The following is a 20869-nucleotide window of genomic DNA, read 5'->3' on the forward strand; positions in this document are numbered from 1 at the left end:
TTTCAATCGTTGGAGTGCCAAAACGGCCACACAAATAGGCCAGTCAGAGTCAACGGTTGCCTGACGACCAACTAGCCAATCACAGCGCGGCGGACCTTCCAGCCTATGGGACGTAGCCTACCTTTATTGAATTGTGAGGAGCTGCTGGTGAAAAGGGGGAGTTAGCTACTGGCGCTACTGAAGAAAAAAAAAAAAACACTTCTGGGACGCTATAGTTACTGTTTTAACTGGCTTAACCCGAATACCACCATCGATCGTATTGCAGATAGAAGACACGCTGAACGATCGTGGCTTTGAAAATGGATTAACTCAATGGAAATAGTTTGAAATGACTTGAAGTGATCGGGTCGGTTGCTGGCTTGGAGGAGGAGGAGGTCCTTTTGGCTTTTGAAGCTCGCAAGTTTGGCAACGTAACGGCATTAGCCTCGTTAGCCAGCCTGCTAGCTAAATAATATCGCGACCGCCTTTGAGAAGTCGGAATTCCCCGCATTGACCTAATCATTCACAACGCAGGACTTTGTGCGAAACCCCGCTCTTTGCGGCGTCAGTCGATCGAAGTGCATCGGTAGGTTACGCTACATTTGGCATGGGTGTTTCTTTTTTGTTTTGCATTTTTTTTGTAATGTTGTCGCACTAGCCAACTAGCATCGCTAGCTAGTTAGCTTGCTCGTATGCTAGCTAACGTTAGCTTTCGTTCCCCACCTTAGCCAGTCAGCCAAGCAAACCTCGGCAGGACAGTTTTGGCAGAGCTAGCCACGACAATACACCCCGTGCTTGCTACCACCACGACGGCAGAGACCACCCAGCCTGCAGCCATGTTCGAAATGGAGACGCACATATCCTGCCTTTTCCCGGAGATTTTGGCCATCATTTTCAGCTATCTCGAAGTTAAGGACAAAGGGAGAGTGGCCCAAGTGTGCGCGGCCTGGAGAGACGCGTCCTACCACAAGTCTGTGTGGAGGGGGGTGGAAGCTAAGCTCCATCTTCGGAGAGCCAACCCGTCCCTGTTCCCGAGCCTGCAGACGAGGGGGATCAAGAAAGTTCAGATCCTCAGCCTGCGGCGGAGTCTCAGCTACGTGATCCAGGGGATGCCACACATCGAAAGCCTTAACCTCTGCGGATGCTTCAACCTCACAGACAACGGACTCGGGCATGCCTTTGTGCAGGACATTCCATCCTTGCGGGTGCTGAACCTCAGCCTCTGCAAGCAGATCACCGACTCTAGTTTGGGCCGGATCGCTCAGTATCTGAAAAACCTGGAGGTGCTTGAACTCGGAGGCTGCAGCAACATCACGAACACGGGCCTGTTGCTCATTGCCTGGGGCTTGCACAGACTGAAAAGCCTTAACCTGCGCAGCTGCAGGCATGTGTCTGATGTTGGCATCGGTCACCTCTCCGGGATGACCCGGAGTGCCGCGGAGGGCTGCCTGTCCCTGGAGCAGCTGACGCTGCAGGATTGCCAGAAACTGACGGACTTGTCCCTCAAGCACGTCTCGAAGGGCCTGAACAAGCTCAAAGTGCTCAACCTCAGCTTTTGCGGGGGTATCTCGGATGCAGGTATGATCCACCTCTCGCACATGACCCACCTGTGCAGTCTGAACCTGCGCTCATGTGACAACATCAGTGACACTGGGATAATGCACCTGGCAATGGGCTCTCTCCAGCTCTCTGGACTGGATGTGTCCTTCTGTGACAAGGTTGGGGACCAGAGCCTAGCCTACATTGCCCAAGGACTGTATCAGCTCAAGTCTCTTTCCCTTTGCTCCTGCCACATAAGCGATGATGGAATTAACAGGATGGTTCGCCAGATGCATGAACTAAAGACCCTCAACATCGGCCAGTGTGTCAGAATCACAGACAAGGGCCTGGAATTGATTGCTGACCACCTGACACAGTTGACAGGGATTGACTTGTATGGTTGTACCAAGATCACCAAGAGGGGCCTGGAGAGGATAACGCAACTCCCGTGCCTTAAAGTGTTGAACTTGGGACTATGGCAGATGACTGAGAGTGAGCGAGTTCGGTGAATGCTCTCCTCAAGTGTCATCGTTGTTTATAATGTTCACTCATATACTGAGATGGACTGTTTATATATCCATTGTTACCGTTGCCTACTATACTGTGACTAAAATAGGAGAGGGGAATCAACATTAATCACTGGAATATTGGAGTTCTGAGTATTCAGCTTCACTGCAGTATTCCACTCCTTAATCCCATACAGTTTTCATTCTTGTGCTCTCAATTGCTGTACTTACTTTGTATCACCTAGGCCTATGTAAAGTACTCATTAGCTAGCTACCTCACTCATCAACAAAACAGGAGTGCCTACTGCCTTGGAAACTCAAATCACATCACATGTTTCTCTGGGACATTTAACAATGGAGGTTTTGATATTTCAGAAAATATGTCATTGCAAAATAATAGCTAGTCATTTTAACACTTCACAAAAAAAGTCTGGAGTACCTTGGATGGACATTTTTGATAGAAAAAAGATTTCTTTGGCCGATGTATTTTTGCTTATGTAATAAATATTTTTTGTAATGAATGACTGTTGTCCAAAACATTGTACTTCAAATTGAAGTGAGATGATTGCTTTTCTTTTTTTCTTTACCTATTTTTAGTTGGCTGTCACTTTCTTATTCCTGAGGAAATGCCATATCATATATTACAGTATGCTAATCTCTTATCACAGGCTATTGTCAATGTCAACATGACTTCAACTAAGCATAATTACCAAGAACAGTTGCCAAGTCTATATGCAATACCTGCTAACAGTACACCAGTCTTCTCTCCTGAGAAGCTTCCAAGGACAGTATTGTTGGACTGTTTGATTTAAAAAAGCAGTAATTTAAAATGGTTTATATTCATACTGTAGTGATATTTATGAATAAAGATGGCAACTATGTTTCAATATTTTTGTGATGATTCATTTTTCCTCTGTTTAAGCACGGTTGCTTGTGGAAATTACCTGGCAGTTGCAGAAGTTACAGGATGATCTCAGATATCCCCAGATATTTAAATTATTTTATCTGCCAAATCTCTTTCTGGAAAAGAAAAGCACATTTTTTTGTCCAATTTCAGTTTACAGATGACCTGTTGTCTATAAACTACTCGGTTACTACGTTGCAATAATTTAACAAATTCAAAAGGTTTTAATCACAGGAATTCCTGCAGTTTCTACAGGGCTGTTATCAGTTTTAAAGCAGCGATTGGGGGGAACTCTTGAAAGCAGAACCATAAATTATTTGATTATCGATATCATGGATTATAGTTCTGTGGAAACTCTTGAAAGCAGAACTATAAATGATTTGATAACGAGGATTAAAGTTCTGTCGCCACTCGCCACGACTGATTTCAGTCATTTGGATTCCATAGAAGACAGCATGTCTTGTATTGAATCATGTCAGGCAATGAAAATACCAGATCTACAAGTGTGCAACACGCACTGCGACAAGTTGTGAGCCTGTAGATCCATGGGCTATAATAGGTTATTAGTATTTCAACAATAAAGCGTATTTGAAGTGGTCAAACTAGCAATAGAATACATGTTCAAAAGTATCTTGCATTAACCCAAACATAATTCTAGTTATTCTACACATTAGCTAAGAGTTCAGGAAACACTGCGCTAGTGTGATGTGGCTCCTTCCACATTCCACAAATCACAGATTAGGACTTGGCCTGACAAACTGTTCAGTTGGGAGATTTTATTTAGTGTTAATCCATGCAATATATTGATAATTAGGGAGAGAGAAACCTTGTTTTTGCAAACTAATGGAAGTGGCAGACCACTGAGACCAGAACATGTAAGGATGTCTGGACAGGTTGATAATACCCAATTTATTAGATTAGAACTTCCATTGCACATGACATGGCCCATCCTGCCCTTGGAATGTACATATTATTTTATGTAGTGGTTCATTCTGACTTCAACTTGAAAATCATTGTAAACACAGTGGTCACCTCAAGTTATGCAAGTTTTTATGTTAACATCCAACACTAGTAAGATTCCCTAAGGGAGAGAAGCGACCTCACCCATTAAAATCTCCATATATGGGCATAAAAGGGACAAGGACAGAATTAATTTGCAAGTGTGACTCGTGTGGCGGTAACCACACGGGTTAACGTGAGACTAACACAATATATCCATATATGGGCTTAAAATTGATGACAAGGATCTCCATATATGGGCATAAAAGGTACAAGGACAGATTTAATTTGCAATGTGGTTGTCATGACAGGAGTCACTTGCAAATTAATTAATTAATAACTTACCATTTGAATATCCCCAGTCAAGTCAATGGGGAAAATGTATTCACTAATAAATTGAGCCTCACTGACATGAGGCGGAGGTTTTGATAATAGCTGCTCCCTACGGTCACATAAGTTGTATGCATTGTTTTGTATACTTGGGTCGAGATTCTAAGAAAAGTAGACAACTTTTCATTTGTGCTCAAACATAATATGCACATCATATTAAAGATAATCATTCAAGACTGATAGGATATATTTATTTACATACATACAAAATGCAAATACTCACAAACATCTGTTTTGCTTTCTTTTTACACAGTTTGTTTCTTATTAACACAAACAGACAGAAGGCAGTAAGTACATTTCTTTTACAAATGCAAAAGAAAAGTAAGAACAATGATTACAGTGAACATGATAGAAGCCCCTTAATCAGCTCTGTGCTCCTGGATGAAGAATTGAAAGGAACAATTATGAACAGATGACAAGACATTAAGGCAAGGGCAGGGATACACAGGCCAAAGTAAGGGAACTAAACACTTTGAAAATCCATCCTTTCTAGTGAAAGATTAGTGATTAAAAAGAATGGACTAGAGAAAGATGCAATCTCTACTCCAACAAGGTGACAAACTGTGGAGGCCAGATGAGAATGCAAAGACAGCTTCCAACTTAGGTCCTTCTGTGTATGACACTCGACACTGAAAGTATATATACACATATAAGCATATTAATCTTCATGGTTTTATTTATGAATGTCCAGTTACCAGATCATTCAATAATGACACAAATTCGAAACAGATTTGCAAAGTAGAAACAAAAGTATAATCTGCTTTTGAGAGACCCATATGGGTGTAAGCAAATTTAAAGTGTAGTGTAGTGTGTTTATCGGGTTACGACTGATTAAAGGACCATGGCCGGAGACTTCTTTTTCTCTGCATGAAAAAGAGCAAACATCTTTGTAATGGCATCGCCCACACGAACACACCAACAAAATACTTGAAATGTTGGGGGGGAGAAAACAAACAAACAAAAACATTAGGATATCAGAATAATACATTTACATCACTATGTGGACTTATATAAAAATTACTTAGAAATAAACGCAAGTGAAGTACTCTCCCATCACACAGTCACGGTTTGAAAACATTTGTAATTCACACGTTATTTTGACACTTAAAAAAGTTTGCTTTTTTGACACATTTCATCCCTCAGTTTTTTTTCCTCCTTTGCACCGAGGACACGAACTTGACGGCCATTTTGTTCAGAGCAGCGTGCTCCCCAAAATTCTGTGCAAACATTCAATGCATATCCATATGGTAAACATCATATTTTTTTTATATATATGTATATATATTTATATCTCTATCTATAGAACATGACTTTCCGCAAGTTATGGCAGTACTGTCACACATACATTTGTCTTCCAGACAAAATTAGACACAAAAGACAACTGCACTGCTTTTAACTTCTCCGATTTTTTTCAAAAGAATGCACGACATCTTCCACTAGTTACCTTTATTGAGTCATTGTATGTGTTATTTGTCGAGTTATTTACAAACTGATCTAAAAAGTCAAAATCCACTGAAAAGTGACTCTTCCTTTGAATGCGATGCAATATCATATTAATCAAAAACCTCAGCCCTGAAAGTTTTAAAAATACAAGAAAGGGGCATCACTTGCATTTTCTTTTCAGTGAATCATTCAGAAGCAAAATAATGTTCATGTGGGCTTTAAGTAACATCTATAGAAACTTTGGATGAGACTGAATGGTCAAAGGTTCAGATTGAAAATTCTTACATCATGCCTTAGCACCAATAGTACAGAGGACTAATTATCCCCAACATTAGGTCCAGTACTGATCTCTGTGCATGCTCCAAGGCCACTAGAACGTTCTGAAAAGAAATAACATTGCATACCTCATAAACAAGTAAACATTGTGTGCAAACTATCACAAAAAAATAATAATCAACCGTTCACCAAGATTAAGCTCTTCTCTCTCTCGCTCCCTCTCTCATCCTATTGAGAACTGTTCATGTGAAACTAAGAGCTTCCCACATTAAATATTGACCAAAACGGGAGAATTATGTCAAAGTTCAGGCTGTCAGAAAGCCTGGACAAATCCCCATTTTATGCCTGTAACCCAACCGCCGAAAATGCAATGAAACTCACCTAGAGCCAAAGACTCCTGACAGATCCACAACTCTAAGCAATGAAAGGAAATATTATAACATGCACCCTTTCTTTTTTGGTTTTAAGCAGTGATTTCCATCTGTTGTGGTTATTTCTATCCAGTCTCAATTTACCAGCAAGAAGAAACAACAACTTGGCAATAATACAGCCGTTGGGTCCCTACCCACTACATTGGAAACACTGGCAAAAATCTAACTACACTACAGTACATGCCTCCACACTACTCACCCACTGGAGCATTTCTCCCTTCCTGTCTGCTCAGAAAGCAGAAGTTTCCCACATTCCACACAGACAGAAAGTGCTTTCCTGCCCCAAATAAGGAATGCAACTGACCCAGTTTTTTTCCCCCTCCTTCTTGAACTAAACCAGTTTGTCAGAAGAAGTTAAGGACCACAGAAACACAAACACAGAACACGTCTTTTTTTCTGGACCTGAAGGCTAGTAATATCTACTCTAAATGAAGCACTACACTAGAGCCTGGCCGATTCCAGACTTTTGTGTCCGATGATGAGCCTGACTTTGGAGAGTCATAAAAACCACTGATTACCACCGATTTGACTGATATTTTGGCAAACGTGTAACATTTTCTAATCAATGAGAAATCCTAGATCAATCCTGATCAGTTTCCATTTGAGAATATTACATTTATACGCCAATTAGTTTTTTAACAATAGACACGAATAACATATTATTTTTAACAGCTGATCTACAAGCTCACAATGCACTGCGTTGCAACATATTGTGAGCTTGTAGATCTCAAAATAGGGACACCAGGTTGAAAGTGGTTAAAAACCGGGACACATCGACTGCCTATGTAAAAGAAAATCTGAATGGCTGATACTGTATATCGGCTAAACCGATAAATCGGTCTGGCTCTGCACTAAACAGCGTAGAAATATGGTACATGGGGCAGAAAAGTACTTATGCCATGAGAGACCCCTCCCATGGTAATAGGGACGTACCCCACCCCGACGTGTGGAGGGGTTTGAAGACGAGGGTTCGGTGTGTTGATCTGAACATAGTGGGGGGGCTGGTGTTTTTATTAGGTTGTTTTAACAGAGGTGGGACATCAGCATGACTCCTCCAGGGCGTTGACCACCTGCTCCAGGATGTCGGGGCAGTAGTCGGCGATCTGCTGCAGCACAGAGTTGGCGTACTCCTGCAGCTCCCCGCTCTCCCTCTCACACACCTCCAGCTCACCCTCCAGCTAGGAGATGGATAAAAACCTTTATTACAGGGGTCTTCAACGTTTTCAGGCCAAGGACCCCTTAGCTGAGAGAGATAAAGCAGGGACCCCCACTACATGTCATATAAAATTGTGTTGCAGATTTTCATCGACTCGTTTGACAGCACTGTCATCAGTCTAAGTCGGATTCGTGTAAATGTGTTTCTCTTTTTTCAGACATTTAACCACTTAAATCGTTGATTGTTCACTTAGTAAATTTGACCTTTCACTCTGTACTTGGTCTGCTCTTTTTTACCTCTACACCAAACCTATTTGCCAAAAATAGCCGATCTACATCTATTATTTTGGCTAAAGTTCTAGGGTAGAATAGGGATGCGAGGGTTGAAGTTGTCCGTTAAAAAGAATTATCCTATCGCACAAAGATTTTGGGGCCCACCTGTAGTAACTCCGAGGACCCCGGACCCCCTGTTGAAGACTCCTGCTTTATTATATCATCAGTTGCCCAGAGGCGGCAGAGCAGCTAAGGTTACAAAGTTACGGGTAAAAGTATGAACAAGAAAAAGTGCTGTTGTGTGTACAAGCAAAGCAAAAGAATAAGAAGCATCAACAATACAGAGCAGTGGTAAACAGAGGTAAAAACCAAATAAATTATCCATAACAGTCTCACATAACACACATAATAATACTTATAATACTATAAACAGTGCAGTGCACCTGCTGGCTAGATGCCCGATCCTACCGGTATTTAAATGGAAAGATGTAGCACACCTTCATCACACAATCAGTGGATTATAGATGTTATGCAGAATATCAAGGTGAAGAAAATTAGAAGTACTCTCAATGACCCCACAGGGAGATTCCACAACACATGGGATCCATTTATATATTTGGAAACAACCTGCCTGGGCTAGAACCACAAAGAAGTTCTTAGGGTCTGTCCACCTCTTTTTAATATAAGGCACACTGTTTTGTGATGTCTGTCTTGTTTGTAATGTAAAGCTGTGTGATGTTTGTCCTGTCTGTAATGTGATCTGGGTCAATAAAGTACAAAACAAAAAGTGTCCATTGGTCAGTGCAAAAAGAATGAGTGATATGTGCTCACAGCTAAAGCAGCATAAGAACCCCATTAGCGGTCATTAGCGGTCAGCGTCTAGAAACAACTATTATTCCAGTTAAGTTAAGTTACAGTTGAGGGCAGAGAGTGTACCAGTTCAGAGCTGTGATGTAACGGTTTTACCACAAACGTGCACCTCTAGCGATGCACGACATACACAGTTAGTCCGATGCCGATCCAGAGTCCTGAACCGCTCTTTACCAATGTTTTGACTGATACTGCATTTTCCAGCCAATTAGAAAAACCAAGGTTGAGAACATTTAATAAATGCAAAATCAGTATCTCAGGACTACAAATACCATCATATTTTGTGATGGGAAGTGTGGATTGATTTGAAAAGTCCAACCAAAAATAGGAAAGATCTAGCCTGGCATGGCCAGACTAATATCACTGTAGATATTATTCTGGAATCTCTGTATGGGACCGGCATTTCCAAGGGGCAGATAAAATCCCCGCATATTTGCATACTGGGCCCTGATTGGTCCCTGCTACTTTGGAGGAAGTAAAATCCAATCACAATTGAGGGGTGCCAAATCAAATCTGCCGAGTGTAAAAAAGAAATTGTATTCTAGGCTAGAAAAGATCGATTGATTCACTTGTTCGGGTTAAGTGTTTCAGTTAAGTTCAGCAAAGTTTTAATAATTTGGACCAAATGTAAAAGAAACAAAAAACGCTAAAAATTAAGCATGAAAAATTGTCAAACATTTAACAGGAACCTTTCAAAGGTTTTGCCAAAATCATGCACCCCTAGCCTCTGTTGAGTGAGGGGTGGAGAGCACGAGAGAGAGTGTGTGTGTGTGTGTGTGTGTGTGTGTGTGTGTGTGTGTGTGTGTGTGTGTGTGTGAGAGAGAGCGCTCCAATACCTGTTCAAGAGTCATCTTCTGAAGTTCTTCCTCCCAGGCGGGGGGCTCGCTGTGGTGATAGTGAGAGGGTGGGGTCAGCTGGCTGAGGATGCTGGGGTCACGGTCGTGGCAGAGGTCTGTCAGGTGGGCGATGTAGAGCTTGAGCTTACTGCGGTTCTGGGACAGGGCTAGAAGAGGGGGGATCATCTGCACGTTCAAAGGGGTGGGTAAGGATGGATGGAGAGGCGGAGAAGGAGAGAGAGCAATGGGAAGTGAGAATCAGAATTAGTAAATAGAAAATAAGGGATTGAGTAAAAAGAAAGACAAAAAGAAAATATAGATACATTAGATTACGGTAAACATTATTGATCTAGACCAGGGGTTCTCAAACCTTTTTATACCACAACCCTATTTTATGTGAGAATTTAGTTTTAATGGCGATCCCACAATTTATTTATCGTGCAATTTCAAAGTGGAAATAAAGAATATCTTAAAATAAAAGCATACATTGCTGGTCTTATGTATGAATATTTATTAGAAAATGAAATTACAGGCCTGGGCCGCTGGCATAGCGGTCCGTCTGGGCACCTAGGCTCCAATAATGAGTCTAGTGCATCGCGGGTTTGAGTTCCCGATGATCTTTACTGCATGTCTCTCCCCATCTCTCTCCCCCTGTTTCCTGTCCATCTCTACTATACCTATAAATAAAAGGCGGAAAAGCCCCCAAAAATATCTTGGAAAAATACAATGTAATTACAGCAGTGATTCCTGCTGATTTGTAGGCCTATTCTATCAATGAAACAAATGCATACTATTGTAGTGATCGCGACTCGCCCCGACGTGAGCTTTCCTGACGGAGGCGAGTCTGCTGCTGACTGAGCTGGAGAACAGGGTTCGATTCCAGCTCGAGGCAATAAAACGCTACAATATAAAAAGAATCTGCGTAGGGGCATATTTAGCTAAAATATGTTGGCAGAAAATCAATTTAACAAAAAAATCAATTTAACAGTTATCCACAGTGGTGAATTAATGGCAATTATTGCATATTATTATTTTATGCTTTAACTTTAATCCAGCTCTCAGTTTCATCATTACCCACTGACCGTGTGTTTTTCTTCGTCCCGGGCAGCAGCAGTTGCTCCGTGAGCATGACCTGCGGCTGTCCGCACGGTAATGTTATAGCGCGATAGCGATCCTAACTTCAGCGGTTTGTTGACTCAAATGCCGATTTGAGGGCTTGCACCCCCTTCAGGCTGGCCACGATGAGTGGACGACCCCACCTTTTCCATGTTTCTCGATAAAAATAAATCATTGTTTGCCAATACGCGACCCCAACGGCACCTTCCCGCGACCCCACTTTGGGTCGTGACCTATAGTTTGAGAACCGCTGATCTAGACTCAGGATATTGGTGAACCACTGAATGGATTAACATACCAGTGGTTCAACATGAAGAAAAAAACAACAACAAGAAAATCGAGCACCAAAATTACATAAAAACACAAACACCGGATCATATTCGATTTCAACACAACTGAGAAATGGTATTCACATCACAAAAACAAAGCAGCAGCATCTTTATGCATGGACAGTCTCTGGCCTCAACACCATATGCTACTCAAACTGACATTTCACAAAACACTGAATTCAGCTTGTCAATATTAGCACATTTCTGTAAACTAAACTTTCTTAAATTTCAAAAAGTGCAATTCACCACACATGCATGTTGTAAATTTAGGGTCAGAAGGGCACAAAAGGTTTGAAACCCAGACCGATCTATACCCTGTCAGTAGTGCTTTTGATAGAGACACACCGAGCTGCCAAAGTCATCTTACTCTGAACTTGTGGGTGAACGCTGCACATACAACCTCCAATGATCCCTTCCACAAAAGCCATTAATCACTTGAACCCCAGCATGCCTATTCATGGGCATATGTTTGACGAATAGCAGATCTACAAGTTCACAACGCATCACACAACACAATGAGTTGTGAGCTTGTAGATTGGTTATTTTCAGCAAAGATATTCAGTGAAGAGGGCTACTCATATTAGCATATTATCTAGTATAGGGTCTGAAATCAGGTCAAAACAGTGTTAAGGCACTGGACAAGTGGTGTTGCATGTTTTAACGTCCTCGATGGCTGTGCTTTGCTCTCACAGAAATGCCAAATAAACACACAACAAGCATGCCACCCATGATCCCACATCCAACACAAACACACCCAACACACAACAGCAAAACAAACACAAACGAATGGAAGGATGAGTAGGCATGCCGTTGGACGAAACAATGAAGGATGGTTTGACGAGTCTGGCTGTCGTTACGTGCTCACCCTTACGAACAAAACGGCTGAGAGAGAGAGAGGGGGCGGGCAAAAGCTTGGCTATGCCCAAATACCCTCCTCATCATCCTGTTGGGCACAGGTGAGGCCCGTCGCAGCGTCAGGAGGGAACATGTGGTTAGTGTGCGTACAACACCAAGAGTAAGACAAGGACAGACAGTTCAAAACGTAGCCTTGTATCTGTTAGAGGAGATTGCGGTTCACCCGTGTTAAGACAAAGAACCTACTTCAAAAGACTGAAACCTAATTAAAAACATGTATATTAGTCCTAAGTTGTTAAGGACGGCATCACAGATTTTCAACACATCTTCATACATTTGGTCTTCTCAATGTTCATTATAATAAAATAGTGAAGTGGGACGTAATTTACACATCCTACCTGGTTCGCGGTTTTCTTCCCCCATTCTGAATTCCCATAGACCTTTTTCATATCGCGTCATATAAGAACTGTGTTCCAATTATAAACAAATTATCTCAGCAGTTTGACTCAAATGGATATGAAGAATCAACTGATGGTGAAAAAATGTTACTGTTGCCGAATTAGTTACATTTTCGCTAGAAACAGGCTTTATCAAATATGAGTGACCGACTATCATAAACCATACAGAGCCACCTCGCCGACAATATCGCAAAGACCGTTTGTTTATTTTTGGACCGCAATGCTTATATGAGACGATTTAAGGTGACTCAATGTTATTCTCCATAGAGAATTACTTCCGTAGAACCGGGTGATGAGCAAGTCACGTCATGACTTCACTGTTCTATATGGTACCATTTTTGTCTACTCGCTCTGTGTCTCAGAGGAGGGCTGTGGACAGTTCAGAAACCCGCCTACCAATGACATCATCGATGGGGAAATCCTAGCTCATAGAAACGGCAGGCTTTCTATTCCTGGAAAATGTGCATGCTATAATGGAAGCCATTGTTCTCACGTTAATAAAAATCCAATTAAAAACATTATTCCTTCCTAACGACGATGTCACTGGTTGGCGGGTTTCTGAATTGTCCACAGCCCTCCTCTGAGACACAGACCGAACAGAAACAAATCGTAACATTTAATATTGAGCATTAGTGAGGACCGATTATATGAAGATAGGTTGAAAATCTGCAGGGGTGTCACAAGGGGGGAAAAGTGTGACTGAGTTACTAGGGCCATAATTATTTTAAACTTTAGCTATTGAAAAATAGCAGATATACAAACTCACAGCGTGGCACCAAGTGCCGCACCACTGACATAGAAACATGGGTTTTTCAAAAAACCTTAGAAGGATTTTAAATATTCAAAGATTTGCACACATTTTCAAGATTTTTCAAAAATGGCCGTGCTGTGAGCTTGTATATCTGCTATTTTTCAATAGTTAAAGCACAAAATAATAGTGCGGGGGGCCTGCAGTGAATCCTTGTACCCAGGGCCCAGAATTTTGTTGAAGTCGTCCTTTAACTAGTCACCTATGTGACAGACGTTAATGGAATCGGACAGAAGCCTGTTACAGTTGAGTTGGCAAATCCATCCAAGCGAAATGGACAGAAGGAGTGTAAAGCTACCTGATCAGGAGAGGGCTTGTGATTGGTCTGGTCAGGGGCGGTCTTCAGGTGGTCGTCCTCGTAGTTGTCCGCCATCAGCTTCATACGGTTCTGAGTCTGGAGGCACACAGGGGGAGAAAGGGGAAAACGGAGAAGAAACCCAAGACATCAGTGACATGAGTCCGGATGAAAAAGGGTTTTAAAATTAATAGCAGCCTTTTGAACTGGAAGATCACAGTGGTTTAAACACTGCCACTGTCATTTCCTTTCACTGTCAAAAGGCGAGCGAGACACTACCTGGTCAAATGCATTATTCAAAACATCCTGAAAGCACATGCAGAAAAAAACACATCCTCGTCACAACATTCAGGCCATTTGAGGATGTAAATAGTCTCCTCCCTGCCACACTGTCTGGCTTTATTTAGACCATAATGTCTAGCAGCTCGGCTTTCTGTTTCCATGTCTGTAGCAAAGTGGCAAATACTACTTTAATTTAAGCCTGTGTCGCGTTGTGAGCTTGTAGAACAGGGACATTTTGTCATTTCTTTTATAGTTTTGGTGTCTTTTGGGGAACATGTTTGCAATTTTAGGGACGCCAGGGTTAATGTGCAGAGACTTAAACAACTTAAGACTGATACAATATCTTCAGAAAACACTACAGAACTAGATGATGAGTGTCAGTTTTTATAACGTTTTGTTTGGGGGGGGGGGGTGATAAACAAACCTTGTAATCTATTATTAATGCGCCACTCAACCTGAACCTGCTAGACAGACCTCTGTTGCTAGGCACTATGGCAGGGTTCCCCAATAGGCGGCCCGCGGGCCATTTGCGGCCTGCGGGGGGCTACTGTCAGGCCCCCACCAACCCCAGTAATAATGGTGGTATAAGAGCAGCAACAACACTAGCATATCGTCGTTGTCGGGCGGAAAACCTGTATCTCAAAATGTGTATGTTCTCCCGCAAAGTAAAGCTCTGCTTCATCAAACAAGGCCGTCGCACAAAAGTAGTGAAAACAGCCGATCTACAAGCACACAACGTGCGAGGCGTTGTGTGCTTGTAGATCGGCTGTTTTCACTAGTTTAAGTCATTTTTAAAATGATAAATGCAAAACGAACGGTTTTGGACATACAAGATTTTTACCCGACAACGACGACATCTGAACTGGCACTGGAGTAGCGGGAACGCCACCGTCGCCCCCCTGCAATGCTGTGGCCCTCTGCTTGGTACCCTAGACATAATTCGGCCCTTGGGGAAAACTAATTGGGGAACCCTGCACTATGGTCTTCTGCAGAAGCAGCAAATAAAGAGCCCCTCCTCACCTGCTGTTTAAGCTGCTGCACCAGCCGGTCCTTCTCCCTCTTCAACAAGGCCACCTCATCCTGGGTCTTCTTCTTCTTGGAGGAGGACAGCTCCAGCAGGGCAATGTTGGCGTCTTTCTCACTGATGGCAGCCAACAGCGCCTCCTGCCTGTGAGAAGAGCACAGGACACACGCATGGCATTTAAGGGTACTGTAAATAGCTCGATCATCATTTATTATTGACAAGGCGACGGGCGCCCCTGGAAACCAAACAGGGGAGAGCCGGAATTGGCTGACATTTCGGTTAGCGGCGGGGGAGCAAATCAATGGGCTGGCATCTTCTTTGTGCAGATGTGCGCGGGAGAATCCCCCAATGCAGTGTTCATTTAACTCTTGAGTGTGAGAAATTGGAAATAAATTGATCTGTTTGGGTCAATTCTTCTTACACTACAATTTTAACTACAAGAGTTAACATTATCAAGAGTTAAATGAAAATTCTAAAAGAGAAAGAAGAGACACTGTGTGTGTGTGTGTGTGTGTGTGTGTGTGTGTGTGTGTGTGTGTGTGTGTGTGTGTTGATTTTGTCGACTAAAACTATGACGAAAAATGTGTGTCGACTGTGTTTTTTTCACTAAAACTAAATAAAAACTAAATAAAAACTAAGCTGTGATGACTAAAACTAAGACTAAATATATTGACAATTTCGTCAACAAAATAAAAACTAGACTAAAACGTCAGGGAGGGACTAGTGGAGGAGAAAGTCATTTTATATTTGGTTGCTTGCTTGCTGAAAATAGCAGATCTACAAGCTCACAACGCGCGACGCGTTGTGAGCTTGTAGATCGGCTATTTTCAGCATGCAACCAAGTGTGAAATCAGTCATTACGATGCCATCAAGGCCTGCCAAAATAGATTTTAGTTGACTAAATCAACTGTAGATTTAGTCAACTAAAATCTCATGATATTTAGTCGACTAAAATATGACTAAAACTAAAACTTTTCAGGAGACTAAATTATGACTAAATGAGATTTTATTCAAAAGACTATGACTAAAACTAGATCAAAATTTGCTGTCAAAAACAACACTGGTGTGTGTGTGTGTGTGTGTGGGTGTGTGTGTGTGCGTGTCTCTTACTTCATCTCCAGCACCTCCTCCAGGTGTTTTCTCCGCTCCGCCCTCAGGGTGGTGAGGTGGGCCTCCTTCTCACACAGAGACTGCTGGGTGGAGGCCAACTTGGCCCTCATGGATTCCAGCTCCTGCTTCACCTTCTCCATAGCCCCCAACAGCTCCTCCATCTGGACAAACACGCCAAGTGTGCGCGCACACACACGTCGCACACGCCCCCACACACAAACACAGAATAGAGAGTAAAAAGAGACGAGCTGAATGAAAGCAGCACAATAGCATTGACCATCATATGCGCGTAATGACTGCTGGGGAGTTTAAGTTGATACAAGGACTGTTGGGGAAGAGCAGGGCAGCTCTGACACAGGTGGCAAGACGTACAAAGAAAATGTCAATTGAATTTGATCGTTTCTTTTTTATTTTATTTACCTGGTATTTACTTCAAAGAGCACAACACTGCTTCCAATCTATACATGAGTGGCGTGCCATGATTTAAATTGAATGACCACAAAGGAGCGGGTGAATAATTAATGGAATATATATCGGATGCACAATCTTATGAGTGGAGAGTTTATACACACAATAAATGTTGTGTTTATTTTAAAAAAGTGAACAGCAGGTAAATATGGCAGCACTTAAAGGACAACTTTGTTTTTTTACAACAAGGGTTTATATTTTAGATAGTCATTAGAGAAAAGAAAAGATGAGTGTTCAAATGTTTTCGTTTTAGTGATTTTAACGATTTTGATTTGCATGCATGCCCCCACGTTGGGGGCATGCATGCAAGTGGCTAAATATTTATTTTTAGACACAATAAGCCCATTCCCAAGATGCACCGCATTCCTTCATGGGTAAATGTGACTTATGGGGGCTTGTGTAAATAGTTACGAAGAAATTGCCGTCTTATTGTGTCTAAAAAGACATATTTAGCCACTTGTACGCATGCCCCCACCCACTGAAATCAAAATACTAAAATCGCTAAAACAATGGAAAGCAGTAAATGAAAATATTTTAACTCTCATCTATTCTTTTCTCTAATTATATCTAAAATCTAAAACATGAACCCTTGTTGTAAAAAATCTAAGATTTTGTTTGCTGATCACAGATGGGGAAGGCGGGGGGTCAAACACAATGAGGAGGGGGTTAACCTGGGCTCATACCTTGGACCACGTTAAGTGGGCGTGGATGGACTCATGCATTGGTTTGAGTGAGTGCTTCTGAGAGGCAGTGTGTAGCAGAGAGAGAGAGAAAAAGAAAGTGACAAGATAGAAAAAACTAAAGCTGAGAAAGCCGGAAGAGAGAGAGAGAGAGAGAGAGAGAGAGAGAGAGAGAGAGTAAGCGAAGAAAGAAAGGATGAGAAATCACTCGATCGGGCAAACCGAGATGAGAGGGAAGAAAGAATTTAGAGAATCTTGGCACGTGAATGTAAACGTGTGTTGTCCGTTTGTGGCTTGGCTTCAAGAGGCACACACCTGTTTTTCCTGGAGTGACCTTGCCGCCTCCTCCTGCGCCAGCACCATCTCCCTCTCTGCCGTGATCTGCACGCTCTCTCTCAGCGCCTCCTCCAACTCCTCGATACGTTCCGACTTCTGCCGTATGTTGTCCTAAAAATACAAAGAAAATGTTATATGAGGACAGAAAGGACGGACGGACAGACGGACTGAAAGACTGTCAAAGGATGTACTGGATGCGGGTGTGCTGTCAAATGTGAGGTGAGCAAATGTGAGGTGATCCTTACCGGCTAAGAACTGAGCCCCCACACACACAGGGGCGTCACAAGGAAGGGGGGGGGGGCCTTCATTATTTTATATTTTAGCTATTGAAAAATAGCAGATCTACAAGCTCACAGCGCGAGCTTGTAGATCTGCTATTTTTGAAAAGTCGTGAAAATGTGTGCAAATCTTTGACTATATGTATCTTTTAAGCAAACATTTTGTAACTCAAATTTTGCTTCTGGGGGGTTCCTGGAACTAAATATTTTGAGATGGGGGTCCTTCACATGAAAAGGTTTGAGCACCACTGACATAGAAACAACCTTTAAAGACTTGCACAAATGTCCACGATAAAAAAAAAGCAGATCTACAAGCTCGGGCTGTGAGCTTGTATATCTGCTTCTCAATGGATAAAGCACAAAATAACGCAGTGAATCCTTGTACCCAGGGCCCAGAATTCGGTGCGACACCCCTGCCCACACACACACACACACACACACACACGCCTCCTCACCTTGACTTGTTGGGAGTTCTCTGACATGTTGTCCTCTCTCTTCCTGGCCTCCTCCATCAGCCGGGCGTTCCTGCTCTTCTCCACCTGCTCCTTGTGTTTCAGGGATGCCACCTTCTTCGATTGGTCCTTCATCTGCCTGCAGGCGCATCAACAGGGGTAACAGGAGCACAGCATTAGACCAGAGAGGCGCCCCAACTCACGAGGCCCCACTACCTGTGACACAGGTCCCACTAAGAGTCAGCCTCTCTCAGAGTTGAGGCGAGAGAGAGAATAGTGAGTGGAGGAATTAACACTTTCCCAGACTCCCAGAAATGGCTGTTGGTGGTTTAGCCGGGAATTTCTATTATTTCAGGAATATACCTTATGATCTGAGACAGCATTCATTTTACAAGACCACCAGAGAGCCCCAACTACATGTCTGACGTTTCACTGAAAAAGCCTCTGTGATTGTGTACTCGCGCTGTTAACGCTGCAGCTCTCCATTGCCTGCTATAGGGGATTTCAGATCCGTGCACATCGATACAAGTGCACGGCATGCTCTCTATATGCACACTCCATGTCAACTTTTTTCTGAATGAAATCACGTCTGACAGAGGCTAAGCTAACGCTCCTGTTTATAATGCGTTGCAATGCTAAAAATAGCTATCATGACCAGGAAGCGATCAAAAGCACTTCCGGTTCAGCTTTGAGACCTGATCATTTGGAATGAGCTGTAGAAGAAGAAGGTGAAGAGGAGATGATCGTTATTTTTATTTTTTGCGATGATTATCATTTTTTTTGTTTTTAATTACATAGGTGCGTAAAAGTGCGACCGGCTAATTAAGTGCGATATAGGACGGTTGCCTGTTAAAGTGGCTGGGAAAGTGTTAAAATGGGGTGAGAGACATGGTAGGGAGGATGTGGCAAGCGGAGGTTTAGCTCATGATACGATGCAGAGGAGAGTTGATGGAGGATGCGAAAGGAAGGAAAAAGGGAGTGGAAGGAATGCAGCAAAATGAGGGATTTGTACTCTAGAGACACAAACAAGGACACAATGGTCAGAGAAAGAGACGGGGGGAGAGAGAAAGAGAGAGCATAAAGTACTAACCTGGAGGCCAGACTGTTGAGGCGATAGATTCCCAAATGCAAAGACAAGAAAGGAGGAGAGAGAAACAGATTCAGACACAAAGGAAAGCGAGGAGACGAAAAAAGGACAAGGAGAGGAGAAGAGAAGAGAGGAGAGCAGATGTCACGGGTCTACTGGAGGGGTTCTACGGCGTCTCTGCTCACAGCGGCACACGACAGACACGTGTAAGTAAGTATACATCCAAACGCAGGGTAGGGGCGCTGTATACACTCAAACCAACATCCGTTGTTTGAGTACCCCCACATCCAGGGACGTGCTGGGCCCCTGATTCAGCCCGGGAAAAAGAGTTGGAGAGGCCCTCATTGCGCGCTATAGAGAGAGATCTCTTTCTATAGCGCTGCTGCTAATCAAAGATTTGCCATTTCAGATCATGACAAGTGACAAGCCAGTGGGCCAATTATATGAGTTATATTTCGTCGTTGTCGGGTGGAAACCTTGTATGTCCAAAACCGTTTGTTTTGCATTTATCATTTTAAAAATGATTTAAACTAGTGAAAACAGCCGATCTACAAGCTTGTAGATCTGCTGTTTTCACTACTTTTATGCGACAGCCTTGTATGATGAAGCAGGGCTTTGCTTTGCAAAGAAATGTACACATTTGAAACTTGGAGATACGAGGTTTCTGCCCGACAGTGACGATTTACTTTGTTGGCCGCCCAGCCCCCAAAATGGAACGAAGGCCGACATTTTATTTTTATTTTTTTCATAATGGCCGGCCTTGACCGGCCGGGAATGAACCTGCCGCTGGCCCGCTTTTCCCAATGGCCAGCACGTCCCTGCCCACATCCGCACACGTACTTCTCAAGCTCGCCAATCTTCTTGTCTTTGTCATTCTTCTCGTTCTCCATCTCACGGAGGATCTCCAGCAGGCGGTCCACCTCGGCCTGAGCCTTCCCAGAGTCCTCCTTGTGACGAGCCACCTCCTGCTCCAGAGAGGCAATGCGCTCCGTCAGCTCCGTGTTGGCCTGGGCCTCCAGGGTTGCATTCTGAGCCTGATGGAGACCAGACACCAGTTAGTTTAGCAGGCCGCTGAATCCAGAACAACATGAGCAGATGAGGGATTGATTGAATACTTTATTAACAGTTTGCAAATAATACAGTGGTACGATTATACGCCGTCACTAAAAGGATCACACAAAAAGCCATGACGGCCGGGCTACACCAGAAAACGTGCGTGCGTGTGCGAAAAGCCCCTGGCTACACCAAGGAGGGAGTATTTGTGCGGGAGACCAGGGAGTTTGTGTCCAAAACGCATAAGCGCACGCACAAAATAGAACCGATTATATTTTTACAGCATTCGTATCCGTATCCGTGAGCCTGGTGTAGCCGATATCATTGATAAATATTGGATCTTTCCAAAACGCACATACACGTGCACGCCCCCCATACGCACTGACGCGTGTAAAAAGGCTTGGTGTAGCCCGACCGTGAGGGCTTATTTCCATTGTGGTCCTATGTATTCATAGAGAATAGGATGGGACAAACATTTTTATCCTCAAAATGTCACGCCTGTTTCTAGCCAATATCAACCGAATTTCCTGACTTGTAAACGTCTTACCCATAGATATAAAAAGCTAGATGCCTCATCCGCCGCTGCAGTTCATTGGAGCGACATGCAACAACTCGAGGCTCGACCTCCGGGACTTAT

The 20869-nt window shown here is 43.0% G+C and overlaps 2 protein-coding genes across 2 annotated transcripts in view; one reads left to right on the forward strand and one right to left on the reverse strand.

The window, feature by feature from the left end:
- Positions 1–207: 207 nt before the first annotated feature.
- LOC308293956 (F-box/LRR-repeat protein 14-like) lies at positions 208–2858 on the forward strand. Its single transcript, XM_080736635.1, has one exon. It carries the CDS (start codon positions 816–818, stop codon positions 2025–2027), a length of 1212 nt encoding a protein of 403 aa, XP_080592761.1. The 5' UTR covers positions 208–815; the 3' UTR covers positions 2028–2858.
- A 1731-nt stretch (positions 2859–4589) lies between these two features.
- The window catches only part of LOC308294853 (ELKS/Rab6-interacting/CAST family member 1-like), a 37048-nt gene continuing 20768 nt past the window's right edge, over positions 4590–20869 (reverse strand). Inside the window, exons 13-20 of the mRNA XM_080737739.1 lie at positions 20020–20213; positions 18096–18231; positions 17342–17473; positions 15879–16039; positions 14765–14912; positions 13466–13561; positions 9602–9787; positions 4590–7645 (exon numbers count right to left, since the gene is read on the reverse strand). Coding sequence (XP_080593865.1) covers positions 7508–7645; positions 9602–9787; positions 13466–13561; positions 14765–14912; positions 15879–16039; positions 17342–17473; positions 18096–18231; positions 20020–20213 — 1191 coding nt within the window. The 3' untranslated portion in view covers positions 4590–7507. The remainder of the gene's footprint in view (positions 7646–9601; positions 9788–13465; positions 13562–14764; positions 14913–15878; positions 16040–17341; positions 17474–18095; positions 18232–20019; positions 20214–20869) is intronic.

Source organism: Nannobrachium achirus (genome assembly GCF_963921795.1).
Source record: "Nannobrachium achirus genome assembly, chromosome: 11".
Classification (NCBI taxonomy): domain Eukaryota; kingdom Metazoa; phylum Chordata; class Actinopteri; order Myctophiformes; family Myctophidae; genus Nannobrachium; species Nannobrachium achirus.

What these genes read in the sequence shown, in the direction of transcription:
- LOC308293956 (XM_080736635.1), top strand. Translation starts at nt 816, where the DNA reads ATGTTCGAAATGGAGACGCACATATCCTGCCTTTTCCCGGAGATTTTG.